Below are 24,861 nucleotides of genomic sequence, written 5' to 3'. Positions count from 1 at the left end.
TTTTGAACCTTCTTCTGAACCATCTGAGACATGCAAACTTGAGACCTGTTTATCAGATATTCGTAAATGGACGGACTCAAATATATTAAAACTCAACGATGACAAAACAGAAATAATGAAAGTCGGCAGTGACACGACTAAAATGCTGGTAAGCACTATGGTTACATCAAGACTCGGCTACCATAATTCACTTTTTTTTTCTTTCTTTTTTTATTTGGAATATCTTTATTGGCCAGAATAAATGTACATAAATTATGAAGAGATATTTGCCAGTGATTATAGATGCCGATACAGTCCATGTATCTGTTCGTAGCAGTCTTCTCCCCGGGAGAAGTAGGTAGAATCAATACAAAATTTAGTTAACATAATCATATCTTCAGTACTAAGGTTGGTATCTATTGGCTTATCCAAGGACGTGAGTCTCTGGCGTAGTGCTGCTAAGGATTCGTCACTTGGGATATTGGTGACGAAATCTATGACATCATGTGATAGTTTTTGTACATCGTTTGATAGGTCTTGTGGTATTTCGCAGAAATAAATAAGGAAGCTTCTTTACCTAATGGCGAAAGGAGTTTTGATAGGTACTGTGCAGTGACGTAATAACATAGTCTCTGGAGCATACTAGTATAGTCTGGCTTTAATGGGATTCTTATGAGTTTTAATTGTGGTCCTGGCATAAGGCGACCTAGGGTGGGGGGAGGGGGAGGCTCAAGTTTGTAGAATAGGGAAGGCAGTCTGACGGAGGTCTCGCGTTCGCTCCCGGTGTTGTCCGAGAAAGTTCATGTAACAAATCATGTTATTCATCTCAAAAACCAATTCCGAACTTAAAACTTAAAATTCATTCAAACAACATTTAATTTTGTTCCAATCAAATTTGTTTACAGTTGGACACGGGTTTTTTTGGGATATGCGTAAAAAGACAAGATGGAGGTATTACCGCGACCACAATCTACAAGAAAAGCATTCAAGACTATGGAATTTCACCATAAACGCCACTGATGCGAATAATAAAATCATAGAACAGACAAAACACTATATTTCATGAATATTTTAACTTATATTTTTTAAAAATATCGACTCCTTTGATTGGATATAATCAGGATTTAACAATGGAAGAATTAGTACAAACAAGCGACGGGGGTCAGGGCCTACCGTTAATGCACGCGTTAAAGATACTCGACATAACACAAAAAAATCCCATAAAAACAAAATAAGATTTAAATTGAACTTTGCCAGAGTACTTCTAACGGATAGTATATCCTTCTTATACCCGTGTACAGTGGGAGTATCAATACAAAGATAATGTGAGATAAACGTAGCTACGTGAAAAGCTCAACAAGATCGACGTGATCAACTAATAGATTGAACAAAACTTTGCTGTGACTGGGTGGGTGCTCGCGGCCGTCAATATGTCGGATTCACAGGTTATTATTCATGAAACGCACAATCAACCATTAACGTTTTCGCGAGCAGGGGTACCCACATGTTCAACAATACATGAAGGTGTTTTGGGGAAGGTGAGTTTATCTAAAAACTAATTTGTTAGTCAATGTTAACGTACTATTACGAGGGCTGGCTAAAAGGTTCTAAGCCTGAAAAGGATAGATCAATTGGGTTGAAACAAACTTTTGCCACCAACAAGTACAATCATTGAATCAATCATAGACATACGAACTGCAACTGTGTTATTATTGTCACCATTCCAGACCATCTTGTGAACCTAACCTATAGTCGCATCGGTGAAAATTTTTCGGGGAACAAGGTTTGATGATGGTTGGTTTCTGATAGAAGCGACCCTAGTGAAGATATTTGTAGTTTGTAATAATATTTGTAATAATAACAGCCATAAATTGTTCCAGATATCCGTGAATCTTATCCTGCATATATTTCACCTATCATAATTAAAAGTCTGGGTATTTTGAGTCATCTATGTAACTTGCGCACTCAGATTGAGAAGTGATGTTATTTTGGGAAGATGCTTAAACACTGAGACATAGGGCATCGGGTGTGTATCATATACTTTCCAGCAATGCCCAGAGGGGGCATTCCAAAGAATGAATGATATCAAAATTAAGTTTGTTGATAGTATCCCTGTTACCTTTGTTGTAAAATGTTTATTTCATCTGATTTTACATTACTTATATGAAATGTTTCTATTCTCACTTTTCTCGTAGGCCTTATACATGTACTTGAATATTGAATTAGCGGTCGGGGCAAATTATGACCCCAGCATCCTCAAACCTCTTAACGCCGCCGACATTGCCACCATGAAGGGATATATTTAGACATTGTAGACTTCTTGATTCTGCTAAATCTCATGATGGACTACAGCTTAATTCAGAACATATTTCCAGGATTATGCAAGAGCAGCTTTTAACGGAACATTTTGACTTTTATTTTTAAAGCTACTCCTTCATAATACTGGCAATAGGTTATGAATTTATCTGTAATTCAGCATGACATCTCAAAGAATCACCCCTTCCCTCCCTACCCCAAATTCCACGGATCTGCTTGATTTTGGTATTAGTTCAAATTCGTCCTGTCAGCTTGGAAATGGCATACTCGCTCTTCTCATCCCCCACAACCCTTGGAACGATATAACATGTTGCTAACGGTATTAAAAGAATACTTTCGAGACTATTTCTGTCGCCATATTGGATTTTGGCAGCCATATTGAATCAACCATTTGTGAAATGAATCGGAAACCGTCCAAAATGAGTCGGTGACAATCAAACCTATAAAATGACATATTACACAGGTCATTTCACCAACAATGTTTGTCAAGGTCCTGGTAGGAAACTACAGATTTCTACACTAACTGCCTGGATTATGACCCCTGATGGTACGAAAAATCGCTTATTATTTTAGCTCTTTTTCTTTCCATCTCTTGCCAAATGTGGGCGTATCTTGCATTGCAAGCGCTTGTTTTCGTAGCCATTATATATATAATATACACATTGTTCGTGATTAATAATTGAAATCAGAAGATCAAAGTGCTTCTATGTTCCCAGAGAATCTACACTATCTATAATCTTTATTTTATATGAAACTGTTGCGGATAAACTAGTAGGCGTTTAAGGAAACTTTTATCAACTATATTAGAGTTATTAGTGTTACAGATACTATATATGTCGTATAACGTTTAGGTGATAGATTGTCTGATTATGCCATCACGCAATGAAATGGTGTTTCATGTCCTACTGTTCGGCACCGACTGGGCTGATGAAGACGGGCATAAGCCATTCAGTTTGCTATGAGGGAAATTTTTGCGGCCGACTCTTATATTGAATTCCAAATGACAAGGGTTCTTTTACGTAAACGAGACCTCGATTTTTCGTCCTATCCGAACCACTATCCGCCCTCCCTACCCGATGAACTCTCTCGATTAACACGTGGATCGGACCCGGGACCTCTAGGTTAGTGAGCTAACGTCTTATACACCGAGCCACCGTGGCCACCATGTCCGCCCGTTGTAAAAAATTACTCATTCTAGCCTTCTCCAAAAGCGGGTTAAGTGTTTCAAAGACATTTGGTAGGTATATATGTTGTCAGGGTAGTGTTTAATCAGATTTTCTCAAAATAAATTGCAGGGCCCCTTCTGGTGGAGACAGGGGAGCCCTGAATTCTTCTCCCAACCCATTCAATGTATTACAAGAACATTGGAGATCTTGCCTGTCTGGTGTTTATGCAGATTTGGTCAGAGAAATAACCTGGCCACTTCCAGATGGGACAGGGCACATAGATTGAGCAAATTTAGACTTGAAATTTCTCCGCAATCATTTGATGGTTTCCAACCAGATCATTAAGTAGTGTTGATTGGTTGATACCTGCCCATCACTGTTCAAATCAAGTTATTTGGCCCAATGGAGCAGGGCCACTTTGAAGATGTAAATAACAAAGAACGATTTAGTTAGCCACACATTTAACAGAGGAGCTACATTAAAGATGCATTATGTAATTGCTAAATCTACCTGTTGTATTGCTTTATTTTGGCTTGAGATGTTATATAAATATTATTTAGACATTAATTTATTACCATTGATTTAAATGGATTAGAACGTCCGCGAGATTTAAAAAGAATTTAACGATAAAATGGTTAATCGAGACAGTCTCGTTGTTTAAGTACCGTTGCTAATAAATAAACAATCTACGCTACATCTTCCAACAGAAAAAGCGGTGAGCTCTTTATCTAAATCTTATAAAATGCATCTTTAATAAAGATTAGAGCGTCACTGAATGAGTTCCATTCTTGATAATGTATTTCGGTCAATAATTATTGTATCGTAAAATCCGTTGTGTTTTCCATTTTTAGACCAGAAGATTAAATGATTTAGATTGTATAGAGAAGTTATATTTTGTCCTGTCCGGTCTGTCCATATTGGTTACCATCAGCCTCTCCATTTTCAAGATGACCACTATAAGCAAGTCCGATTCTGACTTTACCTTCTCAATCGTACTCATAAGGAATGCAAGTAAGTAAACCATTATTTACAAAGAATATCATTATTTTTTTTTGAAAAAGAGAAACAGTATTATGTGTCAACAAGGGAGAGATGGAACCGATGTCATGTTTTGACTCGATCCCTGGTTACAAAAAATGCGATCATAATCTTGACATTTTTGCAAATAAAATGGTAGGTATACGTATAGTATACAACACAGTGCCCAACCAACCTAATTTTATATGTGTAAACTTGTAGAACTAAAAATGAAAAGTATGTAAAGCAATAAGAAATACAAGTTTAAATAAAAGATTTATACTAATAACAAACATATGGGTTGTTGAATGTTCTGTAGTAGAATGTTTCATAAAGACAATAAAAAAGGGTTAAGCAATTATGATAAATCAATTCCTGAGTTTTATAGGTTCAATATGAACACAGAGAGCCAGGTCACGGACCTACATTCCTGCATTATAGTGAATTTATTCCATAGGTTTCGACGACTTGTTATCCTAAGAGACGTTGATATACTCTATGTACTGGAGATGTTTCTCAATAAGTAATACTTATATCGGGGTCAAACTCCTACATGTTATTATTTATTATCTTCGTATGATATTTCGCCATGTATACCTTGTGTTTGATGAAAAATATTCGAATGAATCCGGAAGTCGGTTTAAATTCATTCTCTGCTAATTCTACTTCGGGTCAAATTTGGAATTCGAATCCTTTAATTTATCAATAAAACCTAATTCAAAAAAGATATATCACGACACCCGGAAGTGTCAATTATGGACGTCTATCAAAAAGTATATGTAGGCTCTAAATGATAAATCCGACTTTTTATTTTTTTTTGTTAATAGTTTTCTGTACGTTCTATGTGGTGCATGGTTTATTAAAAGAACGGGCGTATGAAATAGTTATATTTATGATAGCTATATTTGGTATATTACTGTACAGTATAGTTAATTATTGGGTGCAAGAAGAAGACAGAGGACCGATTAGACTAGTGAGTAGACAAATTCGTGTTAAAGACCATCCCTGTTGCTTTGTCAATGTTTACATGACGGAACTATTTTGTTCTGTTTTGTCCAATCCGAATAACCTGGAAACGGACTAGACAGGCAGTATGCGATTATTGCACGACGTTTTTTTTTAAATAATCAACGACATTACAGTATCTAAAAGTTGCTGTATGGCGAAAGTATCGTTCACTAAAATGAAAGTGTAGGAATGGAGATTAAAGTCTCAACACAATGAGGGGAATTTTGCATGTACAGCAGCCTTGCAGCAGTCTCTTACTTATTGGGGACACGTAGCGTCAACACTATAATTCTGTCATTTTGAGAGTAAGATTTAGATAAAGATTGAGTCTTTCCGTTGCTGAATATACCGGACTCCGCCTAGCAGATTGACTCTCGTGGTGGTCACAAATCACAATCGTATGTTGCTTTTGTTCAAGCAAAGAGTGAACAGGACCAAAAAGTGTAATAATACTATAGCAATAACTCATTTGTTTTTGTTTTTCAGTCCCGTTTGATTATTGCATGTGTTGTGAGTCCAGCTTTAATCGTATTAAGCGGATGGATTGGTTGGAGATACAACAGTTCTGGCAGGCTGCTTTTCAGAACTGTTGGTGCCAATACAGAGCTCAAGAGCAGTTATAAAATGCTTTTAATGTTTCTTGATTGTTTAAAACTTGATTTACAACTTGGGGTAAGTTTACATGTATACTGGCGTATAGGATACAAGTAAGGACATCCAGGGGCGGACAGTGTACCTCTGGACTCTCGGACCAACTGGTTTCCCTTGGGCCCCATCTCAGAGAAGACTACGTGCTGTGACAAGAAAACTAAACTAGCTTGATTCAGCTTTCCCGCACTCCATTCATAAATCAGTTTTATCCTCGGATTTATGTCTAATTTTTTAGTGAACGCGTAGATGGATTTTATTAATTTTGAAAAAAAAAATATATGTCAGTTTTTCTCCCGCAGACACGCCCGGCGAATCGAGATCCCGTTAATTCTTGGGGACAATAGGATCTAAGTAATGGTAGCTTATTAGAATACAATAAACTATAGTGGACTACAAAAACCAGTAAATGGTAAATTAGTATTGTTAAGTGAACTATCGACAGTCCACTACAAAGTCCAGTAAATGGTGAATTAGTACGGTAAAGTAAACTATTAACTGTGACCTCCAACTGAAATTTGTTGGTGCGCGCAATGCAACTGTTCGAAATTTATGCCACTTGATTCCCCCACCATACCCAACGGACTTACCCCCCCCCCCATTTACAATTATTTTAATATATAAAGCTTCATTATATTTGTTTGAAAATGAACTGACAAATGTGTTTTAACTTTCAGATAAGTATGGTGATCTTTATTCTGAATTCTGGTTTCAAGATTAATACTGAAGATATTGTCATTTTATCTGTTGGTGGAGTAATAACTTTAATATGGTTCGGTGTCGGATATTTTAGTGTAAGTATTTCTTACAATCAACATTAAAAAATCGGTTACACATTGCGAGAAATCGAACACCACGACGACGACAGTGCACAACCTTTGAATAGTTAATGACGAGTAGAACCAATTACGACTGTACTGTTGCGATCTAGTAAGAATCTTGTACAACTATATAGTTACAAATAAACTACGATCGAATACGCTCAAAGTTTGTGCGATTACTCACAAATACTCACGACGCAGTCCAAAGAATGGTAGGACGAACGTCGTAAGAGCATGAACGATAATTACAAAGCAATACGAATATCAGTATAGTACGAATGTCAGTACGAATATCCACGTTGGTCCAAATCGTATCTAAAAATCGCAATTGTGTGACAGGTGCTTAAACCACGGTTTTCGCTTTGCGTAGCGACACGACGGCCTTCACTCTGTGAACCCCATAAGTGCAACGTGTTACTCCTTAGGATAGCAACATTACGGCGATCTTCTTTTTGTAACATTTATGATTCTTGCGAAATGGACATCAGCAGCAATGGCATGGTTATATCTTACTCTCGTCGAATCGGCATGCACACATTTTTATTTTACTACTTCAAGAGAATTATATCATGCATCACATGAATTACTAATAATAAAAATCAAGCCAGATAATGTCATTATCATTCAGGTTTTATTATTTATCAACGAATTATCTTTAGATATTGATGGACTTAATGTTAATTTTGAATTTCTATCATAGACGCTGCAAGAGAATAAGGTGGGATCGTGGATATTTATTATTGTAGCTCCAGCAGAACCAGCATATGTTATATTTAAAATGAATCAGGTAAACTTTAATTAATATTTAATTAAGAATAAGATGGCGAGATAATTGGCATCGAGAACTTTTAGTCTACCCTAGTAACAGTATGAACTTTCGATGTGAATATTAAGCCGGTGGGGTCGGAGGGGGGTGTGTGGTCATATTGTCATTCATAAAAGATGAGGTACCCTGTCCCCCCACCCATACTCGACACAAACTACGTCATTTCGGGGACAACATATGGTTCTATTACATTTCAATAATTCGCTTGCACGCAAGGGCCTTTGGCTGTGGGAGGAAACCGGAGCACCCGGAGAAAACCAACGAGGTTGGACAGGCGACGCTACTCCTTGTCAAGTACAAGCGGGGGATCGAAACCACGCCACTTGATTCAATGACAGACCTTATAATCAAACGAGCAGGTGCTAACCATTCGGCCCCCTCCCCTTTATGTGAGGTGCAGTAAGGAAGATAAGACGGGATACGGGTTGGGGTAGGGAGGCACTACACCGTTTTAGTCTGATTTATTTTTAGTTTATTAGTACTCTCTCATACCAAATGACAGTATTACTATGTAGATGCCATCAGTTTCTAATACCATTCACCATCTTAAAATGTGCCCTACTATTATGGCCTTATTTCCCAGCTTACCCTAATATTAATTTCAGTCAACACAGGAAGCTGGTACAGCACAAGGTGATTTAGTAGGAGCAACCATAGCAGCTGGTGTTTTAGCTCTAGTAACTCGAAGCGTATTGATGGTTTTATTATATTTCGTTTATAGAAATTACGGCAAAGGTTTAAAAGAAAAAGGTAAATACACAAGCAACACTATATTTCAATTCGAAGTGAGTGAGAAGTTGTCTCGATTATCAAGGGTTAAACATATAAGGATAATGATGCCTTTTGACCGAGACAAAATTATCCCCTTGTTTTCTATAGCCCCAAAACATTTTAAAAAATAACGTTTTAGTGTGAACTTGAAAATGATATATTTGACAATTTTTAAACTGACAATAGTGAATTATAGGATTAATAGGATTATTCTTTTACTATGCACGACCGTGTATAGATTCCCATTCCAAGATGCAACCATTTTTAGTTCTTTTTTTTCAGGTATTGGAAGTATAAACCTTCCAACTTATGGAAGTCTAAACAATCAGTAATACCCGGTCAAATACTGTACACGTTAAATTCCCATATCAGATATATAAAGTTACAGTATAATTCACAATGTACTATAATGCATGCGCTGTGATCATTTATATTTACGATTATTAAAGCAACCAAAGAAATGGAACACAATGCATTACAAATAAAAAGTATAGACATTTAGAATGTCCAAAGTTTCCATTTCTGTGGTTTAACAGAAATTCAGAGTTTTATCAGAATCTTTGACGGTTGCAAAGAACAAGCAGTTTATTAGTTTATTGTCAGAGTGTCAGGTTTTAATAATCCCCGTTATATAATACGTTAATACAAAACAGTGGTGAATATTAATACGTCCCATTTTACATTATTGAAAGGTACATTATTCAAGTGCTAAACCTTCCTATTTCTGGCCCTTCTTTAGGCTTTAGATATTATACAATTACTAATTAGACATTTATTAACATGACAAGACCATAATCAACTCTCGTTGCCATCGGATGCTCACGATTTTAACTAGATTAAAAGGGTTCGACCATTTAATGATTTAATTTAAAAATAGAAGAGCAGGTCTAAATCTGGAATATACCAGTGCCGTGGTTACGATAATAAACAATCAATGCACACATCTTGTCAAAAAACTACAAACTGAGATAACTTAGCTCAGAATAAAGTAATGTGAATGAAATTTTCAATATATTCATTTTGTATATCTATTTTTGAACTATTATAGCAAGAACGGCCAGCTCTTTGTCTAAATCTTACATAATGTATCTTTAATAGACAGCCTTTACAAATGTTTCTTGTAACATTCCCGTTTGTGTTTAAGAGTAAATAAACCACCCGTCGTGTTTTAAAACTATTTTTTTTTTATCATTTTTTTGTTTTACAATTTATCATCCAGTTCTGGACAATCACAGTTCACTATAATATTTAACATTAAAATATTTGCATTAAATATTTTTATTAACAAGATGTAAAAATATGCTACATTATAAACATCTGATTGCACGACATTACATGTAATATAGTGACAGGAACGAAGAAATGATGCTGTCCCAGTCTAAAAGATACTGCAAAATAAACTGTGACACAATATAAAATACATATAATTCACGATTCCCAAATAACAATTATGATATTTTGATAACTTTCAATTTTAAAAATGACTTGATTTATCACGCGAAGAAAAGGGACGGATGGGGTTTAACGTTCGGGGTTAAATATCTCGTCAAAATGTTTTAAAATACTAACATGAGGGTACAACAAAGAAAATATTGCGTTGTCATGGGGAGAATCTGCACTTCTTCTAATTACAAACGTAAAAGGACTTTTTACGTGCACTTCCAATTTGTATACGGCACCTGGATTTTTTTAAACCGTCCAACTGACTAGACACATTTCCCTGTCAGTTTAACGGACACTGGCTCTAGATTAAGTTTTGCATCCATTATTCAAGTAAATTAGTACCTGCACAGTATGAACTAGTATACTAGCCAATTATATTATGATTGTTTTAAAAAAAAAGACTTATTTATCAAGTAAAATTAATGCTTTTATGATTCACAATAACTGAATAAATATATTAAATTATATATAATGCTCTATTAATTATGGATAATGAATAAACTTGAAATAATTATGAATAAAGTGGGAATGTTATTAATTAGTGTAATGATGTATTAGTTATTATTATCACTTACGATAATTAGTTACAAAAATAAAAAAGTTGTAGATTTTAGAAGATATGTTTTCTGAGAACAGAGATTTCTGCTCGTCGCATAGGGTTCTACAAGACATTTTATAAGATCGAGCTTGGCCGGTTAACCCTTTGAGGATAAGAAGGAGTGACTCAAACTTAATTCTTTGCTGAATTGGGAGCCAATTTTGGGATTGCAATACAGTGGAGATGCATTGTTGTCATCAGGGGCGGATCCAGGAATTTTTGCAGGAGGGGGTTTGTCAGGATCCTGTTAAGGGAATTTAACGGTTGACAATGATGATGCCATCATCGTCTCCAAATTACGTATGCACACATACACACTGAGCTTTAAAAAGAGAGAAATCCAACATCCCGTTTTACGTCAATTTTTATAATAAATTAATAGGATTTCATCGATGCAAAGCATTAATTGTGATATCACATATTATGTCTAATGGCATTATCTGACGCTTTGAATGCCCATCCCATCCCACCATCTAATGATAAAGGATAAAGCACACGACTGTTACACTTTTTTGTTTTATAAAAAAAAATATGTAGCTGAGCAGGGTGGGGAAGTGGGGGGGGGGGGCTGGGGGCTGGGGAGGAGGTTTGGATCCACCCCCATCCCAAATACCTCCTCTGGATCCGCCCCTGGTCATGTACTGAAGGCAACGCTTAAATTAAAACTCGCTACCTCATCACCATGTCAGCCCTCAGCTCATCCCAAACTGAGGCTGCCTGTCTACAGCTAGCTCCGCTTGAGAACAGGCCCTAAGCTAATTAACCGACATTTTAATTCCTACACCGACGATTTTAGTCGAAAACATTGAGTATGCTTTTAGTAATTTTTAGAAGTATTTATTTTTCTTCTATTATCATATTGAATGAAATTAAATATGTTTATTTAGCCGCTGTGTGTATGGAAGATGTCAAACTAATCAAAGCCGAATCACAAAATAGTCCTCTAATTATTCAATATGGCGGCGCCCATGAAAGATAATTTCACAGAGGCGGTTTTGTTTACGCAGACAAATTTAGGAGTATCTAACCTTGTTTTGATTGAAACTCTAAAGACAGTTTACAATGGCAAAGAATGTATTGCAATATTACCCACTTGCAATATTACTCACTAGCATATATTATATATCGCTTTTAGCGGAGTGGTAGAAGTTGACATTTTGTCAATTACATGTTTTAACATAAAACACGTGCTTGATGGCGTTATTTTTACACTGTTGTGTACACAAAGCCGTAGTCCAGTCGATAAGTCTCGCCCCAAAATGATCACGTGAGCGTTTTAAATGGCGGGCAACTAGGGTAGTGATCATAATCTCGAAGTATGACGTAGATGGATCGCTGCGTGCAGTTTGCCCTCAGCTATCAAAAACTCTGCAACATTAAAGCGGAAACGTATCCAGATTTCTGTTTATGCCAAACTCCAACGCGAACGATTCAGCTTCAGTCCATTCACTTGATTTGACATATAAGTTTGTAATTTATTGCTTGCAATGTCTGTGTACCTCTTTTCCCACAGGATTGTTTAATGGGTTTTGTTTGCGTATAGGGTGGCCTTCCTGTCCTTACTATTTCATTAAAATGAGTACTGTACAAAGACGGTACGTTCAATGAGATAATCTGACCCCGGTGAAGTGGATTGTGGGGAAGTGATATGTGTGAATAAAAATAAATATTAACATTTTAGTGGAACCCGCAGCTGTAACCTACTTGATTATGTTAATTGTAACTACCACACTGACCCACTGGAATAAAACCATTTTGTTATATAGTACAACAAATACGTGCCCAAAACAATGGCCAATTATGCTGGCCAATATGGTTTTATTTCAAACAATGTACCTCATGTAATAAATTTCCACTTCGGTAGCAATTGACTGACAGGGTTCGGAAGAGAATCGTTGTAGAAACGTAGCTCCGATTAGAATACAGTAATTTTCATGTGTTCAATTACTAAAATGCCATTCAAATATATTTATAAGTGATTGAATGGCAGTAATGTCCAATGGAAATTAGTCAAATTTAATTAGTGAGTCCTAAAATAATGCGATACCTGATGTGAATTTTATATATTATTGTGAATATATTAAGTTTGTCTCAAATGGTGTTACCATGTGTTTGGCGCAGTATGTCCTAGTTGGTGCAGAGAGAGTGAGAGAGAGAGAAATGGGGTTTAACATATGGTTTGATTTTATTTCAATAATTCGCTTGCGCGTAGGGGTCTTTAGCAGTGGGAGGAAACCGGAGGACCCGGAGAAAACCCACGAGGCTGGACAGGCGACCCTACTCCTTGTCACGTACAACCGGGGATTCGAAACCACGCCAGTTGACTCAATGACAGGCCTTATGATACAAGACGCACGTGCCAACCATTCGGCCATCCAACCCCCCAGTTGGCGCAGAAGTGCCATGAAACACCAATTAAATTTCCATTCTACCAGCATTGTTCAGATTTTATTTAGGATGAAATAATCTTTACCATCATATTCTCACATCTTTTTTTTCGTCTGAAGCACGACACGGATTCAGAAATTACACAATGCCTTACAAAATAATGATCCAGTCTTTGGATCATAAAAATAATTTATTTATTATTCATAAATATTATAACAAGGTATGCAAAAATAAGCTAATAAAAATATATAAATTCTAAATTCGTAGATTTTCCCCTAATTCTGAAAATACGTAACAACGGGACATACTAATAAGATAAGTTAATGATTAAGTTAGAGCTATAGGGTTACTGTACTACATTCCACAAGATTGTTAGAAAGACATCTTGTCTGTCTTAATGACTGGTCAGGGCACCAAACAAAACTAAACTTGGTGTGGTGTCTTATATCAAAAATAGATTCCGTGTCACTCAGCTTCAAATCTGTAAATTTTATATTTTTCACAATTAGACCTTCACCCTCAACGAGAATAAGACTAATAAAGCAAGGTCAACTAACTATCAGAGTGAGTTTACTTTTAAAAAATTAATCTATTAAACTATTACAAAAATACCAATAACATTTTAATAATATACTACAAGTCCTCGGTCACCTCTATGTAGATTAATCTACATCTGCTAACAAAAATCGATAAATGAACTGAGAGAAAATAAACAGTTAAAATACAAATAACCAGACAAAATTAAAAACACATTTCATTATGACTTATCAATTTGAAGGAAAAATGAATATGTAAAAGACAGGGACCTGCCATATGAATTAATTCTAATTTGGTAGCCTCGGCCAAATCAATATCTGACGTAGTTATATTCCCAGGGGATCGATTCGATTCTGATGTTTTGTTTTATGGAATGGGTTCACTTTCGAATTGATATAATCGGGATATAATTTATATAGGTCCATATCTACTTACAAAACGAAATAAACGAAAATATGTAAGCTTGTATTCTAATAATAAATCCCGATCTCTGATGTATAATTTTAAAAAAATTCAAATTGGACACTATTAGATTCTGTCGAAATGACCAGGCTCAGAAAAACTTGAAACGGCATGTGAGATGTATGACATCAGTATATATGTAATTCCATCTATGATACTAGCTATATTAGCGATCCCATTTAGACACCATTGTGAAGTAACAATCAAACAAACCGGGTTATGATGAACGTAAAAATGTGTTGTGAATGATGAAAAAGATGAAAATATACCAGATACATTTATATAATATTACAAATACCAGAACACAAATATATGGAATTGTTCGGGTCTCTTGGCATGGTTTTCCAGACGCTTCATCCAATGGCTTAACACGAACCAGATCAAGCGATGAATCTCCATGACTGTAGCTCAACCTCCGTGCGCGGGTAAGCAGTCTCTCCTGAAAACAAAATAACCAGTTTATGATTGTTTCTCATTAAGAGAAAAATATATATTTCTAATTCATTATATACATGTACATGGTGCAGTTTGTTGTATTTATGAACAACACCATAGAATCTTAACCACAGTATTCGGTTTTCGAGGTGCAATTTGCCTAATATGGGAAGTCTAACAACTTGAAACCAATCCCTGAAATCAACGAGAGGTTGTTAGGACTCATATACACCCATATAGTAAGCTTTAAAAGTGAAAGAAAAGATATATTTACGACCCTAAAAGTTTGAAATTCAACGTTATAAAATATCATCAGGTTTCTACCACAATGACTAATCTCACTAAGTTTTAGAAAAACATCCATTTAGCACGTTCTCCTCTACCACGTTTACAAGATTTAACAGTCAAAATGTAGACCGATAAATAACCTGGACATAAGATTCATATGCTTGTAAGCAAAAGGACAATAACTCTGAAATCTCCCGATCGAAAACTTTCGAATTTCAAAAGGACGTTTCTTTATGACCAGACCAAACCAAACCCCTGGGAATGTGAACTCTAGTGGGTAGAACGTTCACAAGAAAAAATGGACGGAAAGGCAGACGCAATGACGATCATGTACGTTTACATTAACTGTGGGCGTATAAAAATCACAAACGTGACAGCTAACACTATCCATCTGCTGACCAAACTCCAGGTCATTTCACAGTTTCATTTTGTACGGAAACTGTGCAATAACCACATCTTAATTCAAAACAAATGGTTAATCTTTTTCTGCTCAGAATATCATATGGTGCCAACAACCCATGAATCATAAAAACTAATGATCCTTAATATATTTATATAATATACCTTCAAACAAACATCAACTTCGTCAGGATATTTTTTAATAAATTCACCAACATAAGTAATAATTGAAACTTCATCGGGTTTCTCTACATCGACATCTGTAATAGCAACAGCATATAGTATAATTATTTTATGATTAACTCGAATACATGAGCCGTTTACTGAGATTGAATGATACTTGTAGTAGTGTAATTATATTGTAGACAGATTTCGTCAACATAGTTTACCCGACCGTCGTTTTTCTCGAATATAAACTCGTTAATACCTGATGTTCGACATAATGCGGTTTAACGGTATTCAACATCTTAAAACAAGAACAATGTTAATCCTAAGAGCACCCTGATAGTTTTCGGAACTCGTCTGCTATTACCTTTATTTCTGTGTTTAAACAGGTTAATGTGATATACTGATATAATATTTTACGATGCATTATACAAATGCTTTGGTCAACATTACTGTTGATTAACAGTGATAAAACAAATGAGACTTTTCGATAACTGATGTGAGAAATTTAAATTGTTGAATATTACCGAAGACTTGAACTTTCACATATTTTAAAAACAACTTTATTGATCTAGCAAACAACAGAGTATAATAATTCAAGATTCACATTCCCTACCATCTGGGTCTAACAGTTGAGGAATATCAAGTTCTCTTTCAGCAATTTTAAACGCATTTTGAAGATTTTCTCGAACATTTTCAGGCTGTATTTTTTGTTCAACTATAGCACCTGGTTTGATTCTGTTTATCAGTTTATTAAACAATTCTCCATTTCGCCAGCTCTTACCAAAATCTTTAGCTTCTAATGAAGTACTGGAAGTAAAATCATAACCAGGAACTGCATTCAATGATATATGTTAAAGATGCATTATGTAAGATTTAGACAAAGAGTTAAATAAAAAAAATAGATAATGAAAATGGAATTTGTTGAAAATTTCAGTCAAAATTAATTACTTCATTCTGTGCGGAGCAATACAGTCTAGATTGTAACTGCTACCGTTGTTACGATAATACACAAAGTCTCGATTATCCATTTTTAAACTAAATCATTAACTTCCAATCGTATTTAAACCCGCTGAAAAGCAAAACCACCAACAATTCTAGAGAGTTGATTATGGGCTTGGCATTGGAATAAATGTCTAATTAATGATTTATATAACATTTGAGGCCAAACGAAAGATCTGCATTAGGCAAATTTAGTTCTTGAATAATGCATCTTTAATAAATCAATTTCCTTTTTAAACCAGGGGGGTTGAGTGGCCGAATGGTCTAACGCGTGTGCTTTACGTCATAAGGTCTGCTATTGAATCAACTGTCGTGGTTTCGATTCCCAGTTTATGCGTAACAGTAGGGTCGCCTGTCTATTGTCTTGGGTTTTCTCCGGGTCACCCGGCTTCCTCAAAGCGAACAATGAAATAAAATTGAACCATTTGTTAGTCCTGAATTAACCTAGTCGTGTAGAGTAGACTTTAAACCCCATTTCTCTCTCTCTCTCTTTCTGTTTATACCAGAATCATTAAACGTTGTTACATATACAGTATTAGAATGTGAAGTCCGCTTTAATTTTAATTGTACCGACATCTTGAAGTCACACGAGCAGTTAGTTGGTCGTATCAGCTACAATCTTGTGTGCACTAAACATTTTCTATTATATAACAGGCGATACGTTTCAAGTCAGTAGCTTGAAGCGTATATATGGTATTAGTGTCAGTGGCCTGTGGCACGAAGTAACAGTATATTGTCGCATACATAATATATTATGTCAACGCTTGGGCGATATAATATATTATGTCAACGCTTGGAACTAGGATGGAGGTGACTAGGCATGAACTTGCAACGATAGATTTAATTGGCGCTTTGATAACCAATGAATGCTTAGTTTCGATTGTTTTTTTCTTTTCTGTTTTTTCTCTCTTTTCTGTGTCCTAACCCTAACCCTAACCCTAACCCTAATCCGAAAGAAAAGTGCCCTTTTTTGAAATTCTGACATCACAGGTGCCCTTTTTCTGATAAGGATGCCCTCTTTTATTTACAGGGACACTTTCTATGGCTCTGATGACGCGTACATTCCACTGAGTCTACAGGTCTAATATGCTAACACGCTTGGAGCGTCAACACAATATATTATGTCGCCCAAGCGTTGACATAATATATTATGTATGCGACAATATACTGTTACTTCGTGCCACAAGCCACTGACACTAATACCATATATACGCTTCAAGCTACTGACTTGAAACGTGCAGGGTGTATATAAGATTCCAGGACATTGTGTATTTCATAAAATAATTTTAATATTAACAAATCAATAGTTTGGAATGGAAAAGTTCACAATAAAACATTCGTATTCAATTAAAATATACACTGCCATATTACTTATTCCATGATTAAAGTCTTCATCATGATATTTCCCTAATCGATACGTTTTTTCTGTGAATGGATTTTGAAAACAATTGTGTGTTATATTTAAATAACAAACTCGAATTTCAGTTTCCAAATCTTTATAACCCGTCTTCATTGGCCCAGTCGGAGCAGATCAGTAGGCCGTTAAACCCCGTTTCATTTCAACTGGATTCTTAAAGTTGTATCGCTTGTCCGACATTGTACCCTTTTGCTGAAACCTATAAAATGTTGCTTCATATTTTTACATTTTGCTTTTAATCAATTTTTTTCATCACTTACCTTCTTGTAAGAAGTTTTCCTATGTCTTGGCTGTTAGTCCGCCTTAGTCTTCTTGACAATGTATTTTGTATCTATACAGAAGGAAAAATGTAGTATTATAGATGATTTGATATGATTTGTATCATTTGGTTTTAACAATAAACATGCGCATTTGTCACGATAACCTCAGACCCAATTGTCTCCCCCTTTATTCTGACAACACAACATTAGTTGTGTCCCCTTCGACTGCAGATGGTGTCAAAGGTCATACCGGGAATCCTATACGTCTAGTAAAATAAACAGCATTTCAGCATTTGAAATAACTGGTAGATTTATCAAACAATATGTCCCATAAGTCAATGAATGTATTTAGGGTCAGGCAGACACTAAGCATATGCTGAACTGTTCAGAACAATATTCGTTTCAGTCACTTTGACTGATATTGTATTACTAGCGGATGACCCAGTGCTGCACGTGTTGAAAGTAGTATAACTCCGAAACAGGAAGCTGTAGTCCAACGCCACCAGACCTATGTTACTCCCCGGGGCGATCTACCCCTATACACCAAAATTCAGTCTCGGGGCAGCCCTAGTGTAACCTTGAACAGATAACCAAACGACAGTCGCAAATATTAGTATAGAGTGTACCGTATTAACTAATTCTTTCAGTGACACCAAGAAGTAATCATTGACACAATTTTACGACATACATGTATGTTGCATTTCTTCTACCTTTTAAACACTTGAAAAAGAGATAAGAATTGATTTTGAAACGTTATTCATTGGATATAAAAGTGTTAATTCTGCCTTAAGGGCTCTTAGAAACACTTAGTCTAGACAGAAGCAACCATTGGAAACTTTGTGAAATAAAATAAAACACCAATACCAAGTTGCCAGATGGTGTTTATCATAGCGAAATGAAGGATGTCGTTTTTAGAATTACCTAATCCCTATAAACTAATATTAGCGGTCATAAACGACTCAATATTTTGAACTGAAACCTGCCGGTAGTTATGGTGGCAGTAATGTATAGGATGTATCAAATATTGACCTGAAGATGTAAGATTATTTTCCAGACGAGACCCAGAACTATTGAAGGTTTACCGTCTACAATATCTGTACAGTTTATATTCACCAGTTTCATCTGAAATTATAAATATATAAGACAATGTTTCTATTACGTTCAGCTTCATTGAAAAAAACCCCAACAAAAACACTCTGTACATTCAGGACCAAATTACAATTATCAAAACTTGTGAGCACCATGTCGTAGAAAGACAAAATAAGAAATGAAATGAAGTCGGGTTTAACGTCCTACCTTTTATCAGAAATGCAGTGTGCTATATGGGAAATGTTGTCCGAACAGCGACGCGGCGTTTCCGCATACGCTTTAACGAATTTAAGCCTCTTCCCCAATACAATTCAGATATCCCGAATAAAAACACTGTTCGAAAAAACAGGATTCAAGGTTTCCTTTATATGCACGAAAAGAGAGAGAGAGAGAGAGAGATTCATTGATTTGAATAATGTTTGTAACAGTATGTTTATTAAACTCAATATTCGCTGTTATTCTGGAATATTGTAGCTTTAATATAATATCATATCTAATTTTCCTTTGCTTTGATTTGGTAATAACCAAATAAAAAAAAATGTACACATTGAAAGTTTTATCTCCGCTTTCTACATTAATGTAGGGCGTAAATCATATAATTTCATGGTTTAACAATACATACAATGATACATTTCACGAAATTCGGTGTACAACCTCACTATCCATTCCGTGCACAACATCTATTATGTGACGAAATTGCAATCGACCTCAACATTTCACATATTATGCAAAGACCTGATCCTAACAGCTTAAGAGAATTCGGATAAATCTGAAAGCCACAGCGTGTATAAAATTTCATTAAAAAAAGACAGTAATTCTGAAAATAACTTACTCCTCTTCTTCTGAGATAGTTTAAAGCTGTTGATACATTATTAATCTGTAACGGTCTTCTTGTAGATTTTGGCATCTCTTTAGTCTAGAAAATATATAAATAAATGATTAAATAATATGAGCACAATATGACCTAAGATTCTGTGATGAGGTCATGATGGTTCAGCGAGACCTATGTTTATTACCATTTTAGGCGATCGAACATTCTAGAATCTAGAATCGTCATTTGGAACTTCTGGAAACCGTGTTTAAAAATCATTAGAAGGTTCTGTAGGGTTCTAAAAAGTTGAAAAGTTCTAGAATTTCATAAAAACAATGTAAGCCAGACCAGACCAATCCGAAGGCAGAACTTTCCCAGAAGAACTTTCTCAGCAGAACCTTTTAGCACTTCGTACAGAGCTCAACGTTTGTTGTAAGTTTCTATTTGACCCATGTGGTCTGTGTTCTCTATTGTTTGCCATTTCGTGCTGTTGCACTTACTGTTTTGAGAGAAATTATCTCTCTATTTTACATTGTACTGTTTTGAGAAACTTGATCTCTCTGTTGTAATCCCCATGTTAAGAATTACTGTTGTGTACCACGTCGGATTATACCGATTCAAGGATTATTCATCCTGTCAGTTTTGGATCATGGAGATCCTGTGTAATTTTGCCAACTTGGGAATTACTGCGGCAACGCCGAGAAGACATTTATAAAGGACGGTCTACAAACTACTACTTCAAGTAGTAGAAGCACCGAGGGCAAAGAAGATTTCAACCGAATACTGGTAAACTTGAAAGATAAATCATTCAGTTTCCTAACAGGGTGTAATATATATCCGAGGGAGAAAATTCTCAATAACCCTCAAACTATTACAGGACAAATGCAGGGTCTTATCTTCTGACCGGAACCCATTCCCATAACCACCAAAGATACACACTTAGGACTATCGTCAGTTACTACAATATGTTGCAGTATATACCATTAGTAGCAAAGCGAAATGAGACTTTAGTTAATATTCGGTTTCAAGATTCAAAGCTACCGAAGAAGGTAAAGCCAGCCCAAACAGGCCCTAGAATGAGTTAGTTCTATCTTACCAGCTTGCTATTGGTGAGGGTTTCTAAGATGTTGAGGAGGATCACACCATCTTTGATATCTGACATTAAGTCTGTTACTTTACGCTGGTCATTGTTGTTCTGAAAAATGTACATTTGAATGAGTCATTACAATGCATAAAAAAGAATTAAATTTTATAGTTAAACGCCATCACCAAGCCCCGGTGCTAAAGGGATTTAGTTAATAATATAATTTCATTAGAAATGCACGAAAATTATGATTTTTTAGACCTATCGCAGCAGATAAAGGCCAAATTACTGGGGGGGGGGGGGCTAAATTTAAGAGACCATTTATAAATCCAGTTACACGAACCCTGCGTATTCCAAATAACCAATTACTGGGGGATTCCAAAATTAAGAGTACATTTATAAATCCTGTTACACGAACCCTGCGTATTCCAAATAACCAATTACTGGGGGATTCCAAAATTGAGAGCACATTATAAATCCAGTTACATCCACTCATGTGGATTCCAAATAACCATAAGTAGTTAGTGTTCCCATCAAATGATTTGCTATCAACTTTGTCTATCGAGACTATTGTTAAAGTTAAAATGTAAGATGACTAGATTAAATATTTACCTTACTTAAAGTAGCATTAATCCAATTAGTAAAAGTCTTTATTTGTATTCTTTGTTGTTCATCTGAAGGGTAAAATGGGTTCCATTAAACATGTAGTTTTGAGAGTGTATGAATATGACTGAGATTTATTATGACACCTTAGTATAGCTATCGCTACAAATTAGATTTTTTACCCCTCCCCCTCCCCCGTTAATACTGCACGTACCTTGTATACCTACGGGACTAATGTGGGATTCCAGTCTCTGCTAGGAATCACCGCAAACTGCGATAGATTCATCTCAGCCAATCTTCTTCTTTGGCGTTTTCCGCCCCAACCTCCAAATGAAATATCTGACTTTCTATGACGGTCCAAAGTCACTGTCTCCAGGACGTCACTGGGTGTGTGTTCTACTCTAATGCAAGTCCCTTAATGTTTACCTGCGAGCAGGTTGTTTCATCAGATAGTTTCTGGATTGAGATGATAAGTATGCTACAACGCATAAATGTTTTCAAATTGTTGACCTATTAATATATTGGAGTGAATATTCCTATATAAGTTTCCTATTTGACCTGTACATGATGGAAATCCAGCTTTGGAACCTCTAAGCTTCGCACCCGCCGCAAGTCTAATGCTCTCAAGAATAACTCAGTTAAATAATTTGCTTGGATGGTCATAGAAGCTAATTTCCCCTGTAATTTTGTAAAGTCAAGCAACCATCTACAAAGATCTTTAATATCTTTAATTTTCAGGATAGCCACCCAAAACTTTTATTTTTTAATCATTCTGAGATTGTTCTCAGCCCCTTTGCCTTCCATTCGATTATAGGTGGATTTTCTTGTTGTGTGACTTTTAGTATGTTACTGTTCGTCTGGTTTGGTTAAGATATTTTCATCATTGTCACGTTTAGGTTTATGACAGACATACAGTTCTGTTTTCTGAAAACTATCTGGTTACTGATTAGAGTGTTCTCAAATAGTTTTTGTCTGCAGAATCCAGCGATTATGTTGCTAGCTTGTTCAAAAATACACGCCTGTCATTCAACCAGTTCTTTTGACATCCTTACATGTCATACTATTTCCACTTGGCGACCCTCCTGTTTTTCATTTTATCATCACTCTATGTTTATGCATATCAACTGCTTACATATAATATATATGTTCGTCTAACAGTTTTCCTCTAAAGAAGCTATGTAAATCTGAAACGGATTGGAAGAGCTTGAGGATTGCCATGGTAAACACTTTTCTATCCTCTCTGATACTTAACTTTGTGTTATCAGTTGTTTGCTATCTCTGTAAACTGCTGTTGCATTTGCTTGTAATTTTGACATTCAGCGTAGCTACTACAAGTACATGGTTACATTTCGCGTCTTGCTCTCGTCCAATCCAGATGGTAACATGGTATATTTGCTTTTATGGCTAGCTGCCTGGAGAAATAACTATAATAGGGAAATATTTTTCCACCAATCACCTGATGTTCATTGTAGACAAGTCGGCAAAAAGCTCATCGTCTTAATAAGGCTCCCTATGCTTATCCATGATCAATTGTTACGAGTATAAAAAATAAAATTCAATAGATCTTTGATTTGGGTAAAATATAAAATTGTCGATTTGTCTTGGTGGGGTGACAAAACCAGTGTGGGGGATATAACCCACTTTGCTTCCATAGCTATTGACACCGATAGCCAAAAAATACAACGGAATTTGGTATACAATCAGACATTTGTTCAATCTTTTAAACGATCTTTTTGATACAGAAGTATTCTTCCTTTGCAATATGATACCAATATAAATCTTATGTATTTGCCCAAATTATAGAAGCTTGCAGATCATAACTTTGTACCTTATGTAAAGGATTTAAATATACATATTAACTATAGTATCTTTTATTTCTAATAAATATAGAGGGGTTTGGTTGGCTGAGTGGTCTATGAAGACCCGGTATGTAGCCAATAGTTTTGTACCTTACAATGAGTGGAGCCGCCGGCCTAACCTCCTGGGTTTCTTCCGGTTTCCACCATTTCTAAGGCTCTTCCCGAGAAGACGTTATCCCCCCCATCCCTTTGTGGTCAGTATTCTCTTATTTGTGAATCGGACATATTACTCTTAAATGTCCGACAATAGGCTACTATTTGCGTCACTCAATCAACTGTATTTACAATACTTGTTTGTAAACAAACACGAATACGACGATCGGAATAAATGTTCTTAACGGGCAATTAAGCATATCTATCAACTAAAATTGTACAAGCATGCCATTAAATTTATTGAGAACAACGACCATTTATTAAAACCTAATATAGTAATTTATACCATATGTTTATTACTCAACTGGCTAGACTGACATTAGAGACATACCTTTTAAATTGTGAAATCGATTGCACACGTCACTGTCTCTGCGTATAGCATGAGGATATCCCACATTCTCCATATTGTATTTTTCTCGCTAAAATGTACACAGGCAGTTATTTTAAAAATACAAATTCCATATAACAGATCTATAAAAGTATCCCGATAAATCGTTCAAACCATTTCACTCATTAAAGTATCATGGCGGACTAGGCAACACCTGTTGTGCAGTAGTACAAAAGTACCTTTATTATGTAGATGCGAAGTATGTCGATTCATCAGCTAAGTGGCCTATATGTTAATGGTATACCAATATCGTATCTCACATTAATCAATTTATTGCAATACATATACAAACTTTGTGTTCATCTTTCATCTTACATTTCAATTAAATAGGAATTACTTGTGGCCTTTTTGGCATTGATGAGTAAAAATTGCGCCAATCCACTACCGAGATAGATAGATATATAATTATTTGTAGTAAAAACAAAAATAGGTCTAATAAAGAATTCGTTGTTACAATCAAGCCGTGCTTTAAACATTGATACAAAAACGGTTGTTTAAATAATATTCGTGAAGTGATATCCCTAGATGTAAAATTACCACTATTCGTTAATTTTCAAGGCAATTAGCATTGGCAATCGAAATTTTCCGGTAAATATACGGCACGATTGGAATATATCTCGGGGTTATTTCCACATTCAGCTTTAGAGCTGGATACTCTTCGCCAAATGATACCTATTTCAGGGCAAACCAATAAAAATCTAAATAAAATGAAATGAGATTTAACGCCCCACTGGGCTAATGAAGACGTGCAGTGGCGCTACGGCATACTCTTATTTCGAATTCCAACTGTGTATGTCAACGCAAAGACTAAACACCCTGCCAGCCACCCCGTCTTTCCCTACTGACAAGGTTACACGACGCTGACAAACCCGGGGCTTCCAGGTGTGCGAGCCAGCCACCGCGTCTCCCTATAATAATTCTAGACATA

General features: G+C 35.8%; 2 protein-coding genes across 2 annotated transcripts; one reads left to right on the top strand and one right to left on the bottom strand.

Moving 5' to 3' along the window:
- The first annotated feature begins 1,409 nt into the window (after window positions 1-1,409).
- LOC130010690 (uncharacterized) lies at window positions 1,410-11,739 on the top strand. Its single transcript, XM_056098547.1, has 6 exons — window positions 1,410-1,424; window positions 4,313-4,472; window positions 5,306-5,406; window positions 7,656-7,736; window positions 8,387-8,531; window positions 11,729-11,739. The coding sequence occupies exons 1-6, from the start codon at window positions 1,410-1,412 to the stop codon at window positions 11,737-11,739; spliced, it is 513 nt and encodes a 170-aa protein (XP_055954522.1).
- A 1,404-nt stretch (window positions 11,740-13,143) lies between these two features.
- Window positions 13,144-24,109, bottom strand: LOC126809151 (uncharacterized). Its single transcript, XM_050534062.2, has 9 exons — window positions 23,877-24,109; window positions 21,543-21,604; window positions 20,943-21,041; window positions 19,868-19,951; window positions 18,976-19,068; window positions 17,947-18,017; window positions 15,884-16,077; window positions 15,268-15,362; window positions 13,144-14,419 (listed from the first exon to the last, which is right to left on the bottom strand). The coding sequence occupies exons 1-9, from the start codon at window positions 23,947-23,949 to the stop codon at window positions 14,198-14,200; spliced, it is 993 nt and encodes a 330-aa protein (XP_050390019.2). The 5' UTR covers window positions 23,950-24,109; the 3' UTR covers window positions 13,144-14,197.
- Between the last annotated feature and the right edge of the window lie 752 nt (window positions 24,110-24,861).

The sequence above is a fragment of the Patella vulgata genome, chromosome 1, assembly GCF_932274485.2.
Source record: "Patella vulgata chromosome 1, xgPatVulg1.2, whole genome shotgun sequence".
NCBI lineage: Eukaryota > Metazoa > Mollusca > Gastropoda > Patellidae > Patella > Patella vulgata.
Note: the sequence above shows the minus strand (reverse complement) of the source record. Positions and strands in the feature narration are given on the sequence as shown.